Genomic DNA, 23,811 nt, shown 5'->3' on the forward strand with positions numbered 1-23,811 from the left:
TATTAGGTTATTAAAACAAATATATAAAGCCTAAAACTATACTCCTCTCTACTTAACAATACCAGAAATACAGATGTTATTTGAAGGATAAAAGAAATTATCCCAGAGATGAAAAAGAGAATATGAGAGATTGAATTATATATGCAAATGAACATTCTTTTGTACAGAATCCCATAGGGGAAAATCATCATTTTCTGCAGTTTTAAGATAGCGCATTGAGAGTATTCAGAATTCCTATCAATCTTTGAAGAGATAGGTCTAAGGAATAATATCAAAACAATATTTTCTCTTATGCTCCCATTTGCTTGTTTTCTCAAGCAGGTGAGAAATGGTATATTTTAAATGGCACATCAATGCCCAACCAAATTTGTCAAAATTTTGCTTGTCTGTAATCATATGATTAAATCTTAATATTACGAGGACGTTATCATTTTTTACAAACCTTTCTTATGAGAGGGGACTGTAGGACAAGAAGATATCTTTAACCTAGTCAATGACTGGCTTCCTTTGTTTTTCTATCTTAGCCAATCTTCTTTCCTTGAAACATGGCATTTGCTATTTAAGGAATGTCGTAAAAACACTAGGTGTTTTTAGGGTTTCACATATAAAAACATTGATCGCAGTGTATTTAAAATTCTTACGTAAATTTTGGTTTTAGACATTTTTGTTAAGAAATAAGAATTTTACTCTTATGATTGTTTTTCTGTTATTTAGGAATATATGTACATGAGACCTAAATTTTAGAAATTAGTTCAATGTTGAGTCACTCAGTAGGCAATGAAAATTGAGTTTTAATTTATTTTCCTATTTTTATCTGTTTTTTTTTTAACTTTAAGCATCATGTAATGATATTGACCATGACTCCCTTTTTTTTGAAATACCCCACTAAAACCATTATTTAACCCAATTGATTAATTAATGATACAAACATCCACTAAGAGACTATCTTGGTTTATAAAGTTAGAGGTCAACTTGAGTATAATACCTGGGTAAATCTTAGCCTTAAGGAGTTACTGCACTAATTAGTGACCACTGCAAGTAGACCAGGTATAATTTATCTCTCCCTCTCTCTTTCAACAAACTTCCTATGTTAAAGGAAAAGTAAGAAACAAAAAACTGGAAACACAGACTATAAAACCAACCATCCAATGAATCAATTGGGTCTACAGCTACGCAGATATATACACATCTCCAGGATAATAAAAAATTCTAGAGATCCTACAAATTATTACTAAAATTTTGTAATAATTTTAACCAGTTCAATGTGGCTAGGAAACTATTTCAAGAAAGAATAATGAGGATTGATTAAATTTGAAGCAAAAATTCTCCGTACCTTCTACGGTAGAGGAGACACATTTGTAGTAACAAAGGGCTACACACACACTTGGGGAAGGAAATGTATTTGTTACACAAATAATGAGTCAGAAGGCAGCAAGAGGAACAAGAGTTGTAAGGAAGAATGGAAGTCTGGTATGACAACAGGTCATTGAAGATCTTGTGTCCACAATGAAGTGACTGGTTTGTTTATGCTCATAAGTCAGATTAGAATTTTGTATTTTCAAGGGTTATTACAAATCTAAGAATGTTAATGACCTTCAAAATAGAAAATAGGTATCATACTACGGGAAAAGGTAGTACCAGAAGAAATAATCCAAAATCTATTGGTTGAACATTTACAAGTGAAATTGGAGAGCTTCTATTATTAAAATTATTACCAAAATAGTCTTTGATTTTTGTTTCATATACTCTATATTTAAATTACTTACGGTCACACTCTCCAGCTATCAATTACAAATTGGCATTTGTGAGCTGAAATTAACTTCTGTCTTTGGGAAAACTGGTTGGCATTGGATTCTGTTTTACTCTTCCTTCTTTACTATGCCTCAAATAATGACTTGATTTCAGATATTCAGATGACTATTAATGAACCTTTGAAAAGGATCTAACTTACAGGGAGTTTAGGCGCTGGGAGAGTTTGGTTCATCATTAATATTGCCAGATATAGCACCTCATTTTTCGGCTTGATGGTTTGAAGAATATATTCTTAGGAGTGGCCTAATAAATAAAATGAGAAAAATGAGGTTGCATGCCTCTTGGCAAGAAGTGACAATCTTTATTCAGAAGTGACAAAGTTATTTATTTATTTATTTATTTATTTATTTATTTATTATTTTTTTTAATGGAGTTTCACTCTTGTTACCCAGGCTGGAGTACAAGGGTGCAAGGGAGTGATCTCTGATTGCAGCATCAGTCTCCCGGGTTCAAGAGATTCTCCTACCTCAGCCTCCCAAGTACGTAGGATTACAGGCATGCACCAACACACCTAGCTAATTTTGTATTTTTAGAAGAGATGTGATTTCTCCATGTTGGTCAGGCTGAGGTTGGTCTCGAACTCCTGACCTCAGGTGATCTGCCTACCTCAGCCTCCCAAAGTTCTGGGATTACAGACATGAGCCACTGTGCCGGACTGCAAAGTTTTTATTCCCAGGCATTACTTTTGCTCATTTTTTGTTCGTAATGAGGACTCTTAAGTGCTAATTGAACTTTGATACAAACACCAACTACTTAATAATGACCAACTATCAGTGTTTTGCTTATTGCTTCCTACAATAAAGGAATATATTTTTTCAGCTCATAGGTACTGAGAAAAGTTTTCAAATATCTCCACAATTAAACACTGTAGAATACAGTAAGTGATCACATACAATTTCATAATAAAATAATAAAATTAAACTCAAGGGAATGAATTTCTCAGCTAGCTATTAAGTAACAAAAGATGATTTTTCTGTAGATATTGTTTCTAAAATGTAGATACATTCGAAAATGTTCATTAGAAAATCTGATTTTTTGTAGTAAATCAGAAATTTTGTTGTAGAATATTGTAGATTAGATTATGTGGTAGGCAGTATCACATGTTTTGCTTGGTGAGATGGTGAGGCAAAATGCAAACAACAGATGCCAAATCTGTAATCCCTTACTCCGTGAAAGACAGTATAGCCCTAGCAAATAATTCAATCTACAACATTCTAACCTCTATTTTTGGAAAGCAGTAAAAATACAGAAAAAATAAAAATGGTCACGGTGATAATTTCTGTGCCTTCATTAAGATGCTTATCTTTACCTTTCTATACTTCTTGATAAGTCCAGAATACAATTATGAACTTGAATTAGTCACTATTTAGTTCTTATTAAATAGTTTTTTAAAAATAATCATAGCTGCTAAAAATATCAAGAGACTCCTAAACTCCTAGTTCTAAGTGTACTCTGCTATTTACTAATTTTCAAGCACAAATCAGTAAGTTTTATGGCTATTCAACTCATTTCTACATTGCAAGTTTATAGAGAAAGGTTTAGAATTTTTTCTTGAAAGTTAAACTCATAAATTTTGAATTTATATAGCCCAATATATTTGCCCCCAAGTTTATTATCATCTTTAAATATAATATAAAGGAATGTTTTATCTTTAAAGAAATAAGAGAGATGTTGTGTCTTTAAAGGAATAATATAATAGAGATGACAATAATTTAGAAAAACAAAACTAGTTACAGAAAGGTTTCAGATGTGCACATGTAAAGTAGCCTCTACCCTACAGCATTTCTCTAGGTTGTAAGACACTGAGTTTACGTAAATTCAACTTCATGCCAATTGTTTCATAAGATACATTCTACATATTTGGAATTATAACTATATACTGTAAGTTTAAAAATATGTTAATACGAGAAAATGAAGAGGCACGCAAAGCAGAGATCCTCATGTTTTGCTTGGTGAGATGGTGGGCTAAAAGGCAAGCAACAGATGCCCAATATATATTACTCCATGAAAGACAGAGTAAGATAGCTTCTGCATTTACTGTAGGAAGAATTTGCATCCTGCTCTGAAACTTGGTCGCCTAAGGTTTTAGAGGAGATGATGACTAGATGAGCTGTAGTTTTGGATGAGATGATGTGACAGCCACTCATCCCAGACAACCAAGTACATTATTATGGTAATACTGAAGATTATATAAGGGATTATCATTCATGCAAGGTGGAATGGATGATGGAAGACCTTGATAGAACACTTTTCTCGCTCCTCTCCCTCCCTCTCTCCTTTACTTCCTTCCTCCTTCCCTCCCTTTCTTCCTTTCTTTCTTACTACATGCCTTCTCGCTTACCTCTAGCAAATATTTATGGAATATATAAATATGTCAGACTCTTCACCAGGGTTTGAGATTAAAAAATGATTAAATGCAGGCAAAACTTGTCTTGCATATTCTAGTTGAAAAGATAAACAATAAAGAAATAAATATACAATGCAAAAATAAATACATAAATGGAAGGGTAAAGAGATAGTGAGAAAGATGGTGATAGTGGTAGGGGGTGTTTCTGATATTACAGTCAGGGAAGACTTGCAGAGGATATTCTGTACAAGCATAGACCCTCATCCTTTCCCCCAAATGGGGGGTAAAACCACCCATAGGTATGTGGGAAAGAGGGTTTCAGGGAAAATGACTGGCAGGAACATCGTCTGTCCCTGAAGCTTCAGATTACCTCATTTATTGTTACTGGCAAGATATTAGTACTTTATAGAGTGTGGTAAGAAGCTGCTTTATGATAAAGAGTGACTTTGGCTTTGGGGACAGGAAGCAAGAATGCAACCAGGGACATCAGTTAGGGAACTATTGGAGAGTTCTAATCAAGAGATGATGTTGGCTTTTACCAGGGTGACAGCAGTGGACGTTATGAGAAATCATTTGACTCCTGATATATTTTGAAGGTAATATCTATAGAATTTGCTGATTAATTGGTGATATAACGCTAAGAAGAAAAAGGTGTCAAGGCACTTTTATACTAATATCAATTTTTCTCATTCATATTTACCATACAATAATTAAATATGATATTTTTATGTGCCTGTGGGTGTGTATATGAATCTGACACTCTAAGACTTACTTATGTGAGTTAGATATACATAAAACACATATATCTACATTCACTAAACTTCTACCTTATAGTGAATTAAGTGTCAACTCCCCATATATATGCTTTTCAAAGATGCAGATTCTTGCTCCACTCTAAAATTTCTGATTTTGTATACAGGTAAGACTCATGTAGGAAAGTCACCAACAGTGGGAGGTAGGCTGAAGTAGGTTGTAGATTTACAGAAATGCGTTTGAAAAATCCACGGTGATGTTCCAAAGTCAAAAATATAAATTAAAACTACAGCAAGCCTGTCTTGTTTTTTAAGTTTATCAACTCTGTTTGAATTGTCAAAGAACTCTTGTATTACAAAGTATAGAGATAAGTCTACTTTGAATTGAGAAAGTTAGTATTTTGTGTGGCGTATATTCTTATATAATACCTCTCATTTTAGTTCATCTGAGGTCATCTGTTCTCTGGGAAGAGAAAGCGCCTGGAAACTACCAATAAGAGAAAATTCTAGTTTGTTAACTATTTCAACATTATTCTCAAAGCTTTAAAAGAATTTTTTTCACACTAGTTAATATTACTAGTTATCTAGGCAAGGAATTTTACCTTTTAAAGTTTGGATGTATATATATTTTATAATACTCATGAAATTTGAAAGAAAGTAAAGCACACATTGCACGCAGAAAAAGTATAAGGTCAAAATACAGCTGTTGACCCCATGAGGTTCTCACTTGATATAGTTTAGCTGGGTCCCCACCCAAATCTCATCTTGAATAGTATTCCCATAATTCCCATGTATTGTTGGAGGGTCCTGGTGGTAGATAATTTGAATCATGGGGATGGTTTCACCCACAATGTTCTCATGGTAGTGAGCAAGTCTCATGAGATCTGATGGTTTTATCAGGGGTTTCCGCTTTTGCATCTTCCCCAGTTTTTCTTGCCGCCATCATGTAAGAAGGGCCTTTTACCTCCACCTCCCGCCATGATTCTGAGGTCTCTCCAGCCATGTGGAATTGTAAGTCCAATTAGACCTCTTTTTCTTCCCAGTCCCAGGTATGTCTTTATCAGCAGCATGAATACAAACTAATACAGTAAATTAGTACCAGTAGAGTGAGGTGTTTCTGAAAAAAATACCCCAAAATGTGAAAGCTACTTTGGAACTGTGTAACAGGCAGAGGTTGGAACAGTCTGGAGGGCTCAGAACAAGACAGGAAAATGTGGGAAAGTTTGAAACTTCCTGGAGACTTGTGGAATGGCATTGACAAAAAGCCTGATAGCAATATGGATAATAAGGTCCAGGCTGAGGTGGTCTCAGATGGAGATGAGGAACTTGTTGGGAACTGGAGCAAAGGTGACTCTTTTTATGTCTTAGCAAAAAGACTGGTGGCATTTTGCCCTTGCCCTAGAGATTCGTGGAACTTTGAACTTGAGAGAAATGATTTAGGGTATCTGGCAGAAGAAATTTCTAAGCAGTAAAGCATTCAAGAGGTGACTTGGGTGGTGTTAAAGGCACTCAGTTTTATAAGGGAAACTGAATAAAATAAAAGTTAGGAAAATTTGCAGCCTGACAATGTGATGGAAAAGAAAAACCCATTTTCTGGGGAGAAATTCAAGCTGGTTGCAGAGTTTTTCATAAGTAATGAGGAGCCGAATGTTAATCCCTAAGACAATGGGGAAAATGTCTCCAAGGCATGTCAGAGGTCTTCACAGCAGCCCCTCCCATCACAGACCTGGAGACCTAGGAGAAAATGGTATCATGGGCTGGGCCTAGGATCCCTGTATGCAGCCTAGGGACTTGGTGCACTGCATCCCAGCTGCTCCAGCCATGGCTGAAAGGGGCCAATGTAGAGCTCAGGCTGTGGCTTCAGAGGGTGTAAGCCCCAAGCCTTTGCAGCTCCCGTTTGGTGTTGAGCCTATGAGTGCACAGAACTGAAGAATTTGGGTTTGGGAACCTGGGCCTAGATTTCTGAAAATATATGGAAATGCCTAGATGCCTAGGCAGAAGTTTGCTGCAGGGGCGGGGTGCTCATAGATAACCTCTGCAAGGGCAGTGTGAAAGGGAAATGTGAGGTTGGAGCACCCCCCGACACAATCCCTACTGGGGCACTGCCTAGCAGAGCTGTGAGAAGAGGGCCACCATCCTTCAGACCCCAGAATGGTAGATCCACAGACAGCTTGCACCCTTTGCCTGGAAAAACTGCACTCAATGCTAGCATGTGAAAGAAACTAGATGGGAGGGTATATCCTGCAAAGTCACAGGGGCTGAGCTGCCCAAGACCATGGGAAACCCTCTCTTGCATCAGCGTAACCTAGACGTGAGACCTGGCATCAAAGGAGATCATTTTGGAGCTTTAAAATTTGACTGCCCCACTGGATTTTGGACTGGCATGGGCCCTGTAACCTTTTTGCTTTGGCCAATTTCTCCCATTTAGAATGGCTGTATTTACCCAATAACTGTACTCCCATCGTATCTAGGAACTGGGCTGCTTTTGATTTTACAGGCTCATAGGCATAAGGGACTTGCCTTGTCTCAGATGGAACTTTGGACTGTGGACTTTTGGGTTAATTCTGAAATGAGTCAAGACTTTGAGGGACTGTTGGGAAGGCATGATTGGTTTTGAAATGTGAAGACATGAGATTTGGAGGGGCTGGGGTGGAATGATATGGTTTGGCTGTGTCCCCACCTAAATCTCATCTCAAATTGTACTCCCATAATCCCCATGTATTGTAGGAGAGACTGGTGGGAGATAATTTGAATAATGGGGACAGTTTTCCCCATACTGTTCTCATGGTAGTGAACAAGTCTTATGAGATCTGATGGATTTATCATGGGTTTCTGCTTTTGCATCTCCCTCATTTTCTCTTGCTGCTGCCATGTAAGAAGTGTCTTTTACCTCCCACCATGATTCTGAAGCCTCCCAGCCATGTGGAACTGTAAGTCCAATTCAACCTCTTTTTCTTCCCAGTCTCAGGTATGCCCTTATAAACAGCATGAAAACGGACCACTTAAGGAAGTGCTAATGATATTCTGCTAGAAAAGTAGATCTGTTGATTGACAATAGAGGACAAGAAACTGAGAACAGACATTCAAATTCATCTGATAGTTAGTAATAAGGTAGATAAAGAATCTAGGAGTCACAGAATATGGGGTAAAAACAGTTAAACCAGTTTACTGAACATCACTGGAGTTGGGTTACTATAGGAATGATCAAAGAATATTCCAAATTGAAGTTGGAGTGCATTAATATATGGCAGATTATAGGGTTTTAAATCTAAAAAGTAGGCATGAAATTACGTGCCTAAAACATAAAAGGAAGAGAAAGTATATGTACAATATCAAGTTCTAGGCATTTTGCTGAAGTAGCACCAGAGTAGCTTAGTAGTGATCTAAATGCCCAGTAGTCCATAGTAGAATTGTGAAAGCAATACTGTCAAGTGGCCAGTTGTTGCTTGGCCAGTGAAAGAGAAAATAGTCTTCAATTTTAGAATAAGAGGGGTGGACAGAAAGATTTTTTGAGATCAGAATTTTATTCACAGGTTGACCACATCCCAGAAATCTGGAAACCTATAGGCTTGCCATAGCCAATTACAGGGAAGTGAGATATAGTGCAGGCTGTATAACTTCTAGAAATTGAAGGCAGGAAAAGTGAAAATGAAAGGTGGTAGTATAAAGCAAGGTTGGTCACCAGTCACTCTTAAGACAGAGAAAGAGTGTAGGAACCTACTTATTGGACACACAATTCCACATGAGATAAGAACTCAGTAGTTTAGGAACTGGAATAATGCAAAATCCCAGTCAATAGAAACTGGAGTAACAAAGCCAGATCAGGAAGCAATAAGGAAATGAAGTAAACTTTGGGGACTACTGTCATCAGGCCTCTAACATTACTCACATGTAAAAGCAGTCTTCATTTCGGAGTCACAGCTGGGGCTAAATCTAACAACTTGGCCCCCAGTGTCAAAGTTTAGAGGCATGCAGAAATAAGAAGTCATTTAGACTCTATTTTCCTTCAGTATTATCACCTTTCAAAATTCCCTATTGTGATTGCTGAAATCCTTACATTGCAACAATTCTGATTATGCCTTGACATCGTTACTTCTTTATTTTACCTGCCTTATGATTTAGTCACATCAGAAATTCTAGAGGCCTTACATTTTTTCACAGGTATACTTTGCATAGACTTCAACATTTGAAGCTCCTGATTTCCACTTCCATTGCCATTCCCTCATCAAATTTTTTACATCCTCTTTCTATACAATTGTCTTTGTTTATATCTACTTGTTCACAAGGTTTCTCTCATAGTCTAATTAGTGTAAGAGTTCAAGTTTTAAAAGGCTAAATTGATTTCACATTAATCTCTGACCCTGCACCCAAGAGAGAAAAGGAAAAATAAGGAAAAATGTTTGCAGTTTTATTTGCTGTTATGCATTTTCTTCACTTGATAATGCCTGGGTGTGATTTTTCATGACTTTTTTTTTTTTTAAGTAGTTGCCTATTTATGATTTAATACATACATAATTAGTTATCTTTCCTTTTAAGGCTTTATTTCAAAAATATTCAAAAAATATTCAAAATATTCAAAAATAATGTATTCCAGCATATCTTCAAGAGACTGTGTTTTTCAACATGTCAACTCAGCATACTTTTCTTCCATCTTTAAATTGTACTATTTCACATTTCAATATCCATGTTTCATTCATTTAGCTAATTTTTCTAAGGAACTAAAACAATCCAAAAAAACTGTACAGATATAAAAATTGACCATTAAAAACTGCTTACATTTATGATGTGATTATAATTCCATTTCTACTGTTGAGTTTTTTCAGTTAATGGATTAATCAAACACACAATTCATCAAATGTCTTTTAACCATTAATGAAAAACAAACATGCATGCTTAATTATGTAAGAAAACCATAAAACTCAAATATACTAACATACACAAATATCACATATAAAGAGAAATTAAAGAAATATGGCTCAGGATATCAAATATAAACTTGTTAAACTATATTCTTACTGTCTCTTAGATAATTATTAATAAAAAGTAACATTAACATAAATCTATTACATCATTCCATAGTAATATTGATAATCTTTTTACACCAAATACAATCACACAAAACTATAGAATATGAAGAAGAGATACTAAGAAAAAAGTTTGTGTGGAATATTAAATTTAATAAAATTGCCATTTGCCTCCCCCCTCACCAAAAAAAGCTGTGTGAATCTTGTTGCTGTGACGAGATCACTTTTTCTTTCAACTATGCAATAATTATAATATTCTCTTCCAGGGTAAATGTAATTTAAATGTTACACAGAAAAGGATATCATAGACAAATATTTGTTTGAGCTTTTAGTAGTACTTTAAAATTTTCTAACAGTTTTCCATCCCCAAGTAAAATGTCTTTGAAAAACTTACAATCTCAAAAAACAGAAGAAAACTCACCTTATTACAAAATTGTGACTGTCAATCTCCTTTCCACATTCACTGTCTAGCAGAATGCCAGAATTTCCAACAACAGCACAGGTCTTAAACCTGCGATTCTTCATTGGTGAAACTTCAGGTAGGAGGCTATGTAGATCATGAGAAATATTTAGTGTCCGACGCCTATCAAGCACATAGTGTATGACATCACCAGGCTTAAAACTGCTCTTGACCACTGAGACATCTCGTTCTGCATCTAAGAAACGAAGTATGTTCTTCCTGTGTTTGAAATACAAGCAAAGTTTTTATATTACCATCAGCATATCCAAGAACTGGTGGTGTCATTTAAAAAGTAACATAAGAAAAAATACAAATTGGCAAACTATTAATCTTAGATTACCAAATCGGTAAGCTATGAATCTTAGGTGGTGATTAAACCAATGAATTAAGTCGATTCTATAAGAAATAAAATTTTAAAAATCATTTGCACAGATTCTTCATGACTGTGTACATAGATATAGTATATACATCTATTTGTGGAGTTATAAAAAGTACTCCAATTATCAAAATATATAGAAAAATTGGTATATTAAGTAGAACACAGTTGCCATGACTTGACTTTGAATAGTTATTCTGCTAGCTTCAGCCTATTTTGATAGTCATAAATGTTGTTTAGTATCATCTAGTTAAGGTGGAGAGAAATAATTTGAGATTGTTTTTGATTGTATCACAGTTAATGCTATTAAAAGGAATGAACTTCTCAAACTTATATACATTTATACATATGATATGTATAATTATCTAAAGAAGAATTAAAACTATAGCAATAAATATATATGCAACTTTTTCTCTAAGATCAAGAGTCCAGGAAGTAAGATGGATACTTCAAAGACAAAATGAATAGATAGAACATTGGACTGTGTGTGGCAGAGGTAGCTAATTGTTCCTTAGTTTCCTCTCTTCTCTTTTTCCTTCTAATATTTGAACCTTCTAAGTTTTACCTGGTCACATGGATGCTCATCAAGTCTCAAAACCCAAGTAGAGCTCAGCTGGGTCATGCAAGTTAGTTTTCTTAATTAAATAGGATATGAGTGGATCATGTGAGTTTATGTGAGAAATAAAGAAATTTCCTACTTGTTTGGCCACTAAATTTTAAAGTTACTTTTTTGGTCGATACTTAGCCAACCCATACCTAATATATAAATTGATAACAGATTGAGAGCTACATGAACATAAATATATGCATATGCTTAGGTAGATGATGGAAAATGATTTTTTTATATATATATACACACATATATATACATCCTATATATGTATAATTATTATACTATACATATATATGGCTGGCTGGAGAACTGATGATCCTTGGCATGATATAGAAAAGCACCTGATACAAATGCTGTCTGCAATAATTGGGAAGTTGTGCCATACATCTAATAAATATGTTGTTCTTAGATAATTGTTTAAAATGTGTCTGTATGTTGGTTTATGTTAGTTTCTCCTTTTAGCAAGGCACTAAAAGAGGTGAAGTCAGGCATAAAATAGCCAACTAACTTGCAGGCTGAGATAAAAGAGAATACATATCTAGCAGTGCCTGTAATCTGTACTGTGTGAGAGTCTATTGATTGGGACCTTTTAAATGTTTCTGTCACCCCAATCAGCAAGAGATACCACTATAAATTGGAGCCATCCCGGCAGCAAAAGGGATGTTGCCTTCCCATATAAGTCCATAGATTCAAATGACTTAAGGGTGGCTGCCATTAAATTGAGAGGAAGGAAGGATAGGTCAGAGTACTTAGAGGAGAGTTCGAAGGCTTAAGAACAGTGAGCAGAAGAAATCATTGGATGAGGTTATTTATACCTGGAACTAACAAGAAGGGAAGAGTCCGGGACCCTAGTAGGTTTTAAGGGAAAAAAAAGTGTGTATATATATATATATATATATACACACACACACACATATGTGTATATATACATATACATATACACACACACACACACACACATATATATATATGGCTTTAACATCTCAGCTCTAGAGAAACATGAATCAACAAAATCTAATGCTTAATATGCATGCTTTACCAGTACAAGTTTTCCTACTATGTGGTCAAGTTATTACCTGATATTCAAAGCAGGGGGTTGTGTTTAGCTCAAATTATGAACCTGGTCTACAAAAGTCTGGAATTGTTTGATTCTAGGGGTATCCAACATAATAGGGAATATACAACATAATAACAGCAAGAAACAATTTAAGAAAACTCTACACCTAGGTTGGAAATTGGATATTATTTACTAAAGTGCTGTTAGTGCAAGCTTATATTTTCAAAGTAATAACAATAATGGCATTATTTTAACATTTAAGATATGATGGACACATTTTTTCCTCTAGTGCTCTTACTTTTTAAGTTCATCACAATTGGTAAATTTTATTACTGAGAGCAGAATATAACCTCATCCCTTGACTCCATCAAAAGAGTAATTCTCTAACTTAGAAGGCATAAGCATGATTAGCAAAGAAGGGAGGAAAGTAACTCATATCTTTTCTTTTGTTGTCTTTATTTTTATTTGCTCTAAATAGGTTCCAGTTTAATATTTGTTCTAATTAGAAAACCAAGTGATTGAAAAACTCTGCTCTGATTTTATAAACAAGAAATATGTCCATCAGCTAGTTGAAAAAATAATTTTATGATTTTTTCCCAAATATTCTGAATATCAGGTTAAAAGCAGTAGAGTTTGTACAGGAAAGCCTATATAATACTCTACAAATGAAATCACAAAATTTGATAGAAATACCACTGACACACCATAACAGTTTATCTTAGCAAAGTCCAGGTTATATAAGAAGATAATTATATTTTAAATAAGAAACCCTAGGGCTTATGTATTATAGAAACTGCAAAAGTGTTTATGTCAAGCACTTAATGATTTTTCACAAAAGTTAACAACTAGCACCAAAAGTGTCAATATGCAGAGACTTTTGTATATATTTATTGAGTACCACTTATTTGTCTGGTGAATAATTAATATCTGACACCTGTACTTCAACAGAAATTTCTCATTTCCTGTGTAAATGACAAGGCTGGCTCTAAAATAGAGACTACACGGATGTGGTTAAATCATCAAGCTAGATGGTGTTATCGTTTTTCTTTGAATATAATTTAAATGGGTTGCTGTAGAGCTATTTGAAGATGTACACTACCAAGAAGTGGCATGTTTGCAAGCTTACAGCGAGTAGATTAGTGGTCCTGGTGTGAAAAAAGACTCTGTAGCTTGGAAATCCAAACGGGAAAATCTATCTTATTTGGTCAAAAAAGTTAACACTTACATGCTAGTCAACTAACATCAAAAGGGACTTTCCAATAACAGCACCTTTGCTGTGTTACAGACAAGTTAGTTGCAAAAATAATGTAAAACATGTCTTTTAAGTTCCTGAGTATAGCCAGACGCGGTGGCTCACGCCTGTAATCCCAGCACTTTGGGAGGCTAAGGCGGGCAGATCACGAGGTCAGGAGATCGAGACCATCCTGGCTAACACAGTGAAACCCCGTCTGTACTAAAAATACAAAAAAATTAGCCGGGCGTAGTGGTGGGTGCCTGTAGTCCCAGCTACTCGGGAGGCTGAGGCAGGAGAATGGCGTGAACCCTGGAGGCGGAGCTTGCAGTGAGCCCAGATCACGCCACTGCACTCCAGCCTGGGCGGCAGAGTGAGACTCTGTCTCAAAAAAAAAAAAAAAAAAAAAAAGTTCCTGAGTATAATTAAATCTCTTTATTTACTCTTAGGGAAAAATGATTTAAACGGGGAACTATAAGAGTTAAGCAAAGTTTTGAAAGACATCATATTGTCTAACTCTTAGAAGAAACTAATGCTTAATAAGATAAATAATTACTAAATGCAGATTTTAATTACGTGTTTTTCCAATGTTGTTATAGGCTCGCCAGTATTTTTTTCAATTGAAGCAGTAAAAATAGTAAAAGTGATTTCAAAACAAAAATGACTACCAACTCACATAGACTAATCAAAATATAAAAACACAAAAAGTTTAGGCAAAACTCAGAATTCGCTATTTTACAAAGTAAAAAGTAAAAGAGGTAAACTTTAGTGACTCTGGGTTTTTTGTTTTTGTTTTTGTTTTGTTTTTTTTTTTTCTTATTCCCGAACCAAACTTTTAGTTTCTGTTTTAGGTCTTCTACATATGGGAAGTTATCTGAGTTAAGATTCCTTTTCTAGGGTCCAAGAAAGACTGAAAGTAATTACTATGAGTGAATAATATTATGACTTAAGTGCTTAATAATTTCTGGAAACGGTAAGAAAAGGTTAGCTTTTTATCTCCTAGTGAAAACAGTTTTTAGACTGTAGATGTAATGCAGAATTAAAAGCTTTGTGAATTTGCTAAGTCTAGTTGTTGTTCAGACTATAAATATGAAAAAAAAATGCATTCAAATATAATTAGCTAAATGTCACTGGAAGCATAGAAAACTCCTGTATTTACACTGAACTGAAACAACACCATGTCACCAAGGAGAACATATATGCTTTTGCTAAGAAGACAATTGATAGAAATTTTTGTTTAACTGCAGGTCAAACAAAATTATTTGAGAAATGAGAGAGGTAGAAAGAAAACTGGCTTTAATATCTATGCTCTATCTAGAGAAACATGAATCAACAAAAGCTAATGCTTAATATGCATGCTTTACCAGTACAAGCTTTCCTGGTACATGGTCAAGTTATTACCCGATATTCAAAGCAGGGGGTTGTGTTTTCTGTGCATGACTCAAAAAAACAGACAAACCAAAAAAAGACCCTTCACAGGTCTTTAACTGTCATTTTGTGATCATAATGCAACTTTTGAAGCTTCATAAGATAAGCAAACACCTAAATTGAGTAACTATTTTAACATTAAAGATAACTGAAGGAATCTGAAAATGTGTTTCATTTTCAGTGAAACTAAGTATCTTAGTCATAGAAATTATTTTGTTGTTGGACAATATCAGCCTTAAACTGAGAGGTTGGTTTGGACTGTTGAACTGACAACAAGTAGAGTTCTACACGGAAATTTTTAACTGAATTTTCAACTAGAACTTCCCTTTCAACATCACCTATCACTTGAAATAGCAACTGCAGAATCCCAGAAAATGAATTTACTAAACATTGTTTAGTAACAAGTTTTCACTTGTGAAAAGTTAAATATAGTTAAGCTATCACCAAGTGCCACTCTTCTCTGTAAGTTTCTTGGCAATAATAAGCACACAGTTGCAACTAAAAGTTAATCTAAATGACATTGTTAACTATATCAGAAAATACTGTGTGACAAATCTTATAGGTGGAATGTATCACAAGTTGAGAAGCAAATTAGGCTATGATACATATATTAGGGATCAGTTTTTGCAAACTTTAGACACTGACTACAAGAAAAATCACTGTAAATTAAGTTAGTACTGACACAGTTCACTAAAAGAAAATAAAAAGTAAAATTAAAAAATGCCAAGTGTTTCATTATGCCTACAAAAAAACAGAGAGAACACACATATTTTGTTTATTTGTTTATTTCAAAAGATTATTTTTGCAAGGCAACTTGCCTTAAAGCACTGAAAAAATAAAACCTTAACTGTATCTTGTTTAGGATTTCTAAGACCTAGCAGTTATGGGAAAGCCATCTTAGTACCCTCAAAAAAAAAAAAAACAAATCTTAAACACAGCAAATGAAAAGGCAAAATTGTCCCACAATACTTGATGAAGAGCATTTTTAGTTTAATTTACACCCTAGACTGCCGTTTGATATTTGGCCCAGCATTTGGTAATGTTGAATGAAAAATATCTTGTGTTATTTTAGAGCAAAGAGAATCATTTATTCCATAATGATAAATTTTAATAATATACATTTGGGTACTAAAATATATTATTAACAAAAAAAATATTTATAAGGTCCTGGTTCCTCAGTCAAGAGGTCTGGGTTTGAGTCTTGACACTGCCACTAATAAGCTTTGTGACCCGAGATTAACTCTACTGGTAACTTATTGATCAAAGCCAGTGGAAGATGGTATACACATTGTATGTATACCTTTTTGTAAAGTACATCTATGTATGCAAAAGAAAATTTTTCTTGTCAGTTAAGCATCTATAAATTTGCAATTATGTTTAGTTAACCTGCAAGTTTTATGTATTTCAGATCATTGATATATCATGACACTAAGAGCTGAAATATTGTTTCCTAATTTTGATGTGATAAAGCTGTCCTGATGTGTACATTTGTACGTTTCTATACATCTATAATTCATGTTTGCACTGTTTGAGGTTTCTAGTCAACATATAAAAAACAACAACAAAAAAAGAAAATAAATAATCCAAATATGGAAAAAAAGTCAAGTTGCAAGTATTGGACCTGACTGTATAATCTCTCCGTACGATGTTCACAGATTTATTCACAACATCTAATGGATCTTAAATATGTCATTTCTTAGCTTGTAATAATAAAGAACAAACTTTTATCAATAATATCAAGCCTTAAAACTAAGATAATTATTTTGAGTGCAAAGTTAGCTGTAGAATGCATAAACTCCATATATTTTGAATCCTCAAAGTACAATGAAGTAACACATGGAACCATCTCTCATAGACAACTCCATAGAAGTACAGTTGTTTGATGAATACATAGGAAGCAATTCTTGGTGTGCTTATGAAAATAATATAAGGCATATGGGAATGAAGGGGCTAGTAATAGGGATGAAAATCATATCTACAAATGTAAAAAAATATATCTCAGGAACTATTTTCACATTTTAATATGTGGACAAAATTAGGAATATAATAAAAGTATTATAAGTTTAATAAGATTTTTAAATTTGAAAGATTTATAATCATAGTTGAATCACGTAAGATAAAAATTGGTTGGAAATAACGTCTTTATGTTCTCACTCATAAGTGGGAGTTGAACAATGAGAACACATGGACACAGGGAGGGGACCATCACACACCTGGGCCTGTCGTAAGGCAATGGACAAGGGGAGGGAGAGCATTGGGACAAATACTTTATGCATGCAGGGTTTAAAACGTACATGATGGATTGATAGGTGCAGTAAACCACCATGGCACATATATACCTATGTAACAAACCTGCATGTTCTGCACACATCCTGGAACTTAAAGTAAAATAGAAAATAAATTAAAATAAACAAAAATTTAAAAGTAGAATTTTGAAAACATTTTTAGAATTTACCCACAGCCAATCACTGACCCAAAGTGATATGGAAATTCTTAAATGCCAGAAAGGTGAGGAAGAAAGAAAATAATAATAATAATAATAGTAATAAATGGTCCATAATTAGTTTCCAATATGTCTTTTAAAAATATTTGCAAAAGCTAAGCCAACAGTCAGATACTTTCATATTCTAAATTTTTTATTACAGGTGTCAAACTGATTAATACTCACTAGTCATTTCTGCTATAGCCAAATCTAATTTTTATGAACTCTTTGTACATTGTACAATAATGGTTTTTCAAATTATCCTTTCCTTTCAAGGAAGTGACAACCTTGTATGTATTATTCAACATTTGTTCATTGTTTTATTGTTTATTTCTTTAATCTGTTAAGGAGAACCACACAAATATAGTACTAACATTTCATTCATATTTTCAGCTATTATAATTGAAAATAGATCACCCTCAAATACCTGAATGCAATGCTCATTGGTTTGTAAAGTTGTAATATGAATCTTCTGGGTCAACTTAGGTTTATTACCCTCCACTTGAATATGTTATTAATAGCAAAATGTATAAAGCCTCATGCATATTTATAGTATTTGATGTTTATATAGCTATTAGGAAAGGCATTACCAGATATAATAATTGAACTAGTGCAAATTACTTATTTAATTTACTTAATAGATTTTTTGTTATCTGACACATTATTTAGCATGGCTAGATATGCTAGTTAAACTATTACAATATTTTATTTTACTTTCTTCCATCAGGTTTCTTTATCAGATCTCTGTAGCCTTATTTGGCCCCTTTCTTCCTAACTCATCCAATTTGAAAGTTATTTTTCTGCTTACAGATCAAATTTTTGCTATTTAATCACCTATCTCTCTCTTTTTCCAATGTACCTTCAAGAAACATGAACCTTCACACCATTCTAAACCAAAATATATCTGTGTTTGTAACCCCACATCGTCTCACATCTTGTGGCTTTTTCCTCATAATTATCTCATCTCTCACAGGGTTTCTAAATTCAAATATGAGGATGGGGATATGAGACAGAGAAGAATGCACTTGATAGGTATCATGAAAGATGTGAGCTCCAAGTATGAAAATGTCAAACTTGAGAGACCATGGCTAGGGTCAGCTTTAACCAGCTAAATGTTAGGAAGAGTACAGATTCAGAGTTTTCAAATCTTTCCATTTCTCAAGAGTTTATGGAAATCTGTACTTTTATTAAAAAACCTCCTGGCTTTTAATCTTGGCTTTAAGGTTTCTTTTTTCTTTATCCAGTGGAAATAAATTTTGCTTGCTGGCCATATTTTACCCAGAAGTCATTGATTTATGAGCTCTATCATCAGATTCTACTTATCTATTCATTCTTGTAGGAGGCACATGAATATAGAAAGCTCCCACCAAACTAAAAGCAAACAAATATACACCACTTGACATTGCCATGATTTGATTCCTGTTTCCCTTTCCAGTCAATTTCAAACCTTTAAACCAAAGTAGTAATACTATTCCTGCATCTCCCTGATGCCCATATTTTTAAAATTTCCAGACATAAGTTCAAGTAAATTTCAACATGCTGTAATTATCTTTGCTCCAAAACATTGTGTGAAATTTCTGTGCATACTCTAAAGATAAGTGTAATAGACTAGTAGACTCCTCCTTCAAGTTTCTTATAATCTACACTAAAGGTGGGTATAATCCAAGAAATGAGTAGCTAGAAACCCACGAAAATTAATCAGCCCCTTATATCTTAGTCACTAAGCTACACCTATAAAATCTGTGTTAATGCTATCATTGACTTTGACATTATTTTATTATATAACAAATGTATTCTTTCACACTTTTAGTGAGTTCTTGTTTACTGAAATGCTTTAATTCAAATGTACCAACCAATATAGTAATGCAATGTAACTATAGAGAAAAAACAATCTTCCTGTTTCCTCCATAATTGAGAAGGTGTGACCCTACCTGTTACCTGTTAGTAACAGGTTTATATCAGAAGAAAATTACATACTGGATAAATGTAGGCATGGAGTATGATTTCAAGAGTGGGTTTCAGCTAAAATGACTAGTCTTACAAAGAAGTCAGTAATCTAGAAAGCTTATTTTCTGATTTTTATCCAATTTTTAAAACATGAGCCCACACAGAAATACTCATTCACAGGATAAGACTAATTTATTTATAATCGTCAGCACAATAGGAGTGTAATAGGCTCAATTTTCAACTAGTTGAGAAAACCCAAAAGCAGAATGAAGACTCAATAGGGAAGTTAAAGATAATTCTTAAAATATATGTCCATCCTGAGTAATTGAGTGAAGTATGTTAAATATTAGTACTCTGATGAATATTGTATTCCACTCGTATAAAGACACTATATTCAAAATTCACATATTCATCCTTAAATCTCTGACTATGTAATGATTTCAGTTTTATGATTTCATATTCTTCAGTGAGCAACATTAAATAGAGCTGGTTCATTCTTTTATTTAAGTATTCATACTTAAACCATAAATCAGGTGTTTAATATAAGTTTGCTAAGCCCAACATATTTGAGGACATGATGTGAAATTTATTATGCCTTAGTAAAGAAACTCACCTTATCTCTAGGACCAAAGAGAAATTGATTTTCCAACCTTCTACATTGTGCTGGAAGATTGAAGAGCCAGCCTTTCGAATGATTTTATCAGAGCTATTGACAAGTGACCGACTCAAAGACAATTCACCATCTCTGAAACAAAACAAAATTGCCAGCTTTGTGAAAGTAAGAAACATTTTGTCTATATAGCACAGTACACAATTTGAATTAATACTGGTGATGAATTTTAGATACCTTTTCCCCTACAAGTTAGAAGGAAATATGCAAGCATGATGAAAGGTGTTATGAGGATTAAGTGAATATGACTCTCAGAACAAGAATCTACAGGTAATATTTTTGAAATTAAACAATTTCTGAATAAAAAATGATATATATGGTACTTGAAGAAAAATAATCACCAAATATAAAGACAGAATTACATAATTCAGCAATCTCTCCTCTGGGCATATACCCAAAGGAATTGAAATCAGTATGTCAAAGAGATGCTTGCAGTCCCAACTTCATTGCAGCATTCTTCACAATAGCCAAGATGTAGAAATAATATATGTGTCCATTAACAGAGGAATAGATAAAGAAAATGTGGTTATATATACCAATGGAGTACTAGTCAGCCCTTAAAAAGAACAAAATCCTGCCATTTCTGCCAACATGAATGAACCTAGAGAACATTATGGGAAGTGAATAAGTCTAAAACAGAGAGACAAATGCCTTTTAATATCACATGTTGATTCTAAAACAGTGGAACTCATGGAAGTAGAGAACAGAATATAGGGAAGAAGGAGTGGGGAATGGGGAGAAATTGGTCAACAGGTACAAAATTTCACAGTTAGACAGGAGGAATAAGTTCTGTTGCACAACACAGTGACTATAGTTAATAGTATTGTATTGTATATTTTTATGTAGCTGCAGGAGATTTTAAATGTTCACACCACAAATAAATGACATGCTTTTGAGGTGATGGATATGCTAATTAGCCTGATCTTATCATTACACAGTGTATACTTGTATAGAAACTTCACATTGTATCCCATAAATATATACAATTATTATTTGGCAATTAAAATATGATAAAACAAATAAGCTCTGTTTCCTACTAGTCACTCACTAGCTCTGTTTAGACAACAGAGACAGAATGTTTTGTCAGTGCTCCTCCATCTGTATAATTGTGATTCCTAAGACTGTAATTTCATTTTTACAGAAGGCATATATGCATAATAGAAGGGGCTTCTGTTTTGAAGCAAGAATAACTTGGACTATCAGGTGATCTGGGCATCTTTGTGACTCTATGACTTGCTTGAGTTCCTGGACTCTACTCTCTTTCTAAGCCATAGTGGTCTTACCTTACCTTGAAAATTACAATAACTTTATCTAATAGACCATGGCTTTGTGAGGATCAAGCAAGGCTCTGCATGCAAAAGTAATTTTTCAAAAATTGCATCGATTTCAAAACATCTCAACAATGAGTCACTTCCCTGACAGTTGGTGGAGAGACAGAGATTATAGTAGACAGAAAACTCATTCAGTAGCCATTGTTACTGGCATTTTCTCTTACATTAAAAAAAAAAAAAAAAAAGGACTGCCTCTCTGCAACCAGTAGTGTCAAGCTAGTATATCATGGGGCATGATACTAGCTGAGATGGTGGTGGGAGTGATGATGCTGGCAGATACCTATAATAGTATGCATGCCATTAGAACATTTATAACTGAATAAATTCATTATTCAATGGACCATTTTCTTGTACTTTATAAATGTAAACCCAGACTCAGAAAATCAAAAAGCTACTTCTTATGGGATACCAATAGTAACCATAGCCCTTTGAATATTTGTATTTATTTCTTTACATCACCTTTTACTTCTTAGAATGTCAAAATATAGTTAAAAAGTAACATGACTATTTGCTCCATAACAAAGTCTAAATCTGTGTTTTTGTTTTGTTTTGTTTTGTTTTTGTTGTTGTTGTTGTTGTTGTTGTTGTTTTACGCAATCCTCTCCTAGTATCAATGGAAACATTGCCTGTGTAACAGTTATTGGATGAGTTCTGTAATTGAAGCCTTATAGTTTGGTATTTTGGTTTGCATTCTTTTTTAAACATGTAGTTTAAATTTGAAGCAGTTCAAAGCATCATAGGCTGCTACTCCCTGTGAAATTCAGAATTCTATAAAAATTAATATCTTAAACTATCCTACTGATGAAAATGATACATTTGCATGCCTGTGCATGGCAAATAATTATTGCTTTACAGGGGGCATTTAGGATGCCAGGAAACACGGGATGTGCTTTACTGACCATCGGCCTAGAAGTCAATTTTTATATTATATTTCTAATGATAATAACTACTTATGAATAAAAATGTGGCTATACACAGAAGCTAACATTCACATTTTGGGAAATATGACTACATGGTTTCAGGTACAAACTATCACTATTTCTGGGGATAAGAAATATTTCTAATCATCACCTTATTAATTGATGTATCAATGTCATCTTTTTCTAACCACAGATTGATATCATTATAATAATTATTTTCACCACCAATAAACTTTCATAGGAGAAATAAAAATATACATGGACTTGCACTCTTTAAAATGTGTGGAAAATCAGGGTATGGTGGGCAGTGCCTACTCAGGAGGCTGAGGTGAGGGGATTACTTGATCCTAGGAGTTAGAGACAAGTCTGAGTAACATCACAAGTCCCTGTCTCTAAAAACTAAGTAATTAATTAAATAGATAATCTATAGATGATTGCTTCATTGACATGTAAATACAGATACATTTTTACATGGCAGAATGTTTGCTATGATGTTTTCAGTTGTTTCAAACCTTTTCAGAATATCCAAGATTTAAAAAGTTTAAATCAGTGTTCTATGAATAAAATGCTACCATCTTACTCTGCTGTTTGAATTTCTTTCATTGAGCTGGTGATAAGCCAAATTTCAGACTTTTATCACTGGAAAGAATTTTGAATGAAAATATCTGCAACTAGTCACACTTCTTATACTCAGTGTGGGAGAAGGCCACTTAGTACAATCTGAAGCTCTAGAGTAAATTCCTCTGTATAAAGTTAAATGGGTCCCATGGGATGTTTCACTCATGACCTTGGTAGCATTCTGTCTCAGAAAAGGCTCTTCCTTCCCATGAATGCGAAGCTCGAAGGATGTTGCCACCCCTCTACTTATTTCTCATTCCAGATCAGACATGACTTTTGAACAGCTGCACTGAAAACATTTATTGCATAGGATCATCTACAAGAAGATTCAATACGTACTTTTACAAGGAAAAGAGCAAAACACATCAAAGAAATCACTCTGCACAAATCAATATAATACAAAGGATCCCTGTTTACATGGAGCAAAGAAAAATTCACTAAGATAATCATCCATGTGATACCAGTGGCAGGAATTAATCACTTTTTAGGCAACCTAGTATCTACAAATATTTCCAGGCTTCACCACAAGTTACTCTAATAGATTTGCAGTACGTAAGACATATGATTAATTTCACTTCATGGCATTAGGTCTCAAAAGCCCCGTATTCCACCCCACTGAAACTCTTCATGACTTGGCTTTTGAATGTATTTGTTCCCTTTGGACTAGGTTAAACTTCCTCTTTAATATAAAAATTTTAAGAAAAGAATTTGCATGAAACTAAGCCTGAACACACACAGCAGGC

At 34.1% G+C, this 23,811-nt stretch overlaps 1 protein-coding gene and 1 long non-coding RNA gene across 2 annotated transcripts in view; both read right to left on the bottom strand.

Moving 5' to 3' along the window:
• Positions 1-23,811, bottom strand: part of ST8SIA4 (ST8 alpha-N-acetyl-neuraminide alpha-2,8-sialyltransferase 4) — a 102,001-nt gene that overhangs the window by 72,914 nt on the left and 5,276 nt on the right. The window contains 2 exon segments of the mRNA XM_003899957.5: positions 10,357-10,614; positions 20,143-20,274. Of these exon segments, the coding sequence (XP_003900006.2) occupies positions 10,357-10,614; positions 20,143-20,274 (390 nt within the window).
• LOC110743507 lies at positions 818-5,977 on the bottom strand. Its single transcript, XR_002522669.2, has 2 exons — positions 5,341-5,977; positions 818-2,055 (listed from the first exon to the last, which is right to left on the bottom strand). It is a non-coding gene; the product is annotated as an uncharacterized LOC110743507 (long non-coding RNA).

This window comes from Papio anubis, chromosome 5 (genome assembly GCF_008728515.1).
Source record: "Papio anubis isolate 15944 chromosome 5, Panubis1.0, whole genome shotgun sequence".
NCBI lineage: Eukaryota > Metazoa > Chordata > Mammalia > Primates > Cercopithecidae > Papio > Papio anubis.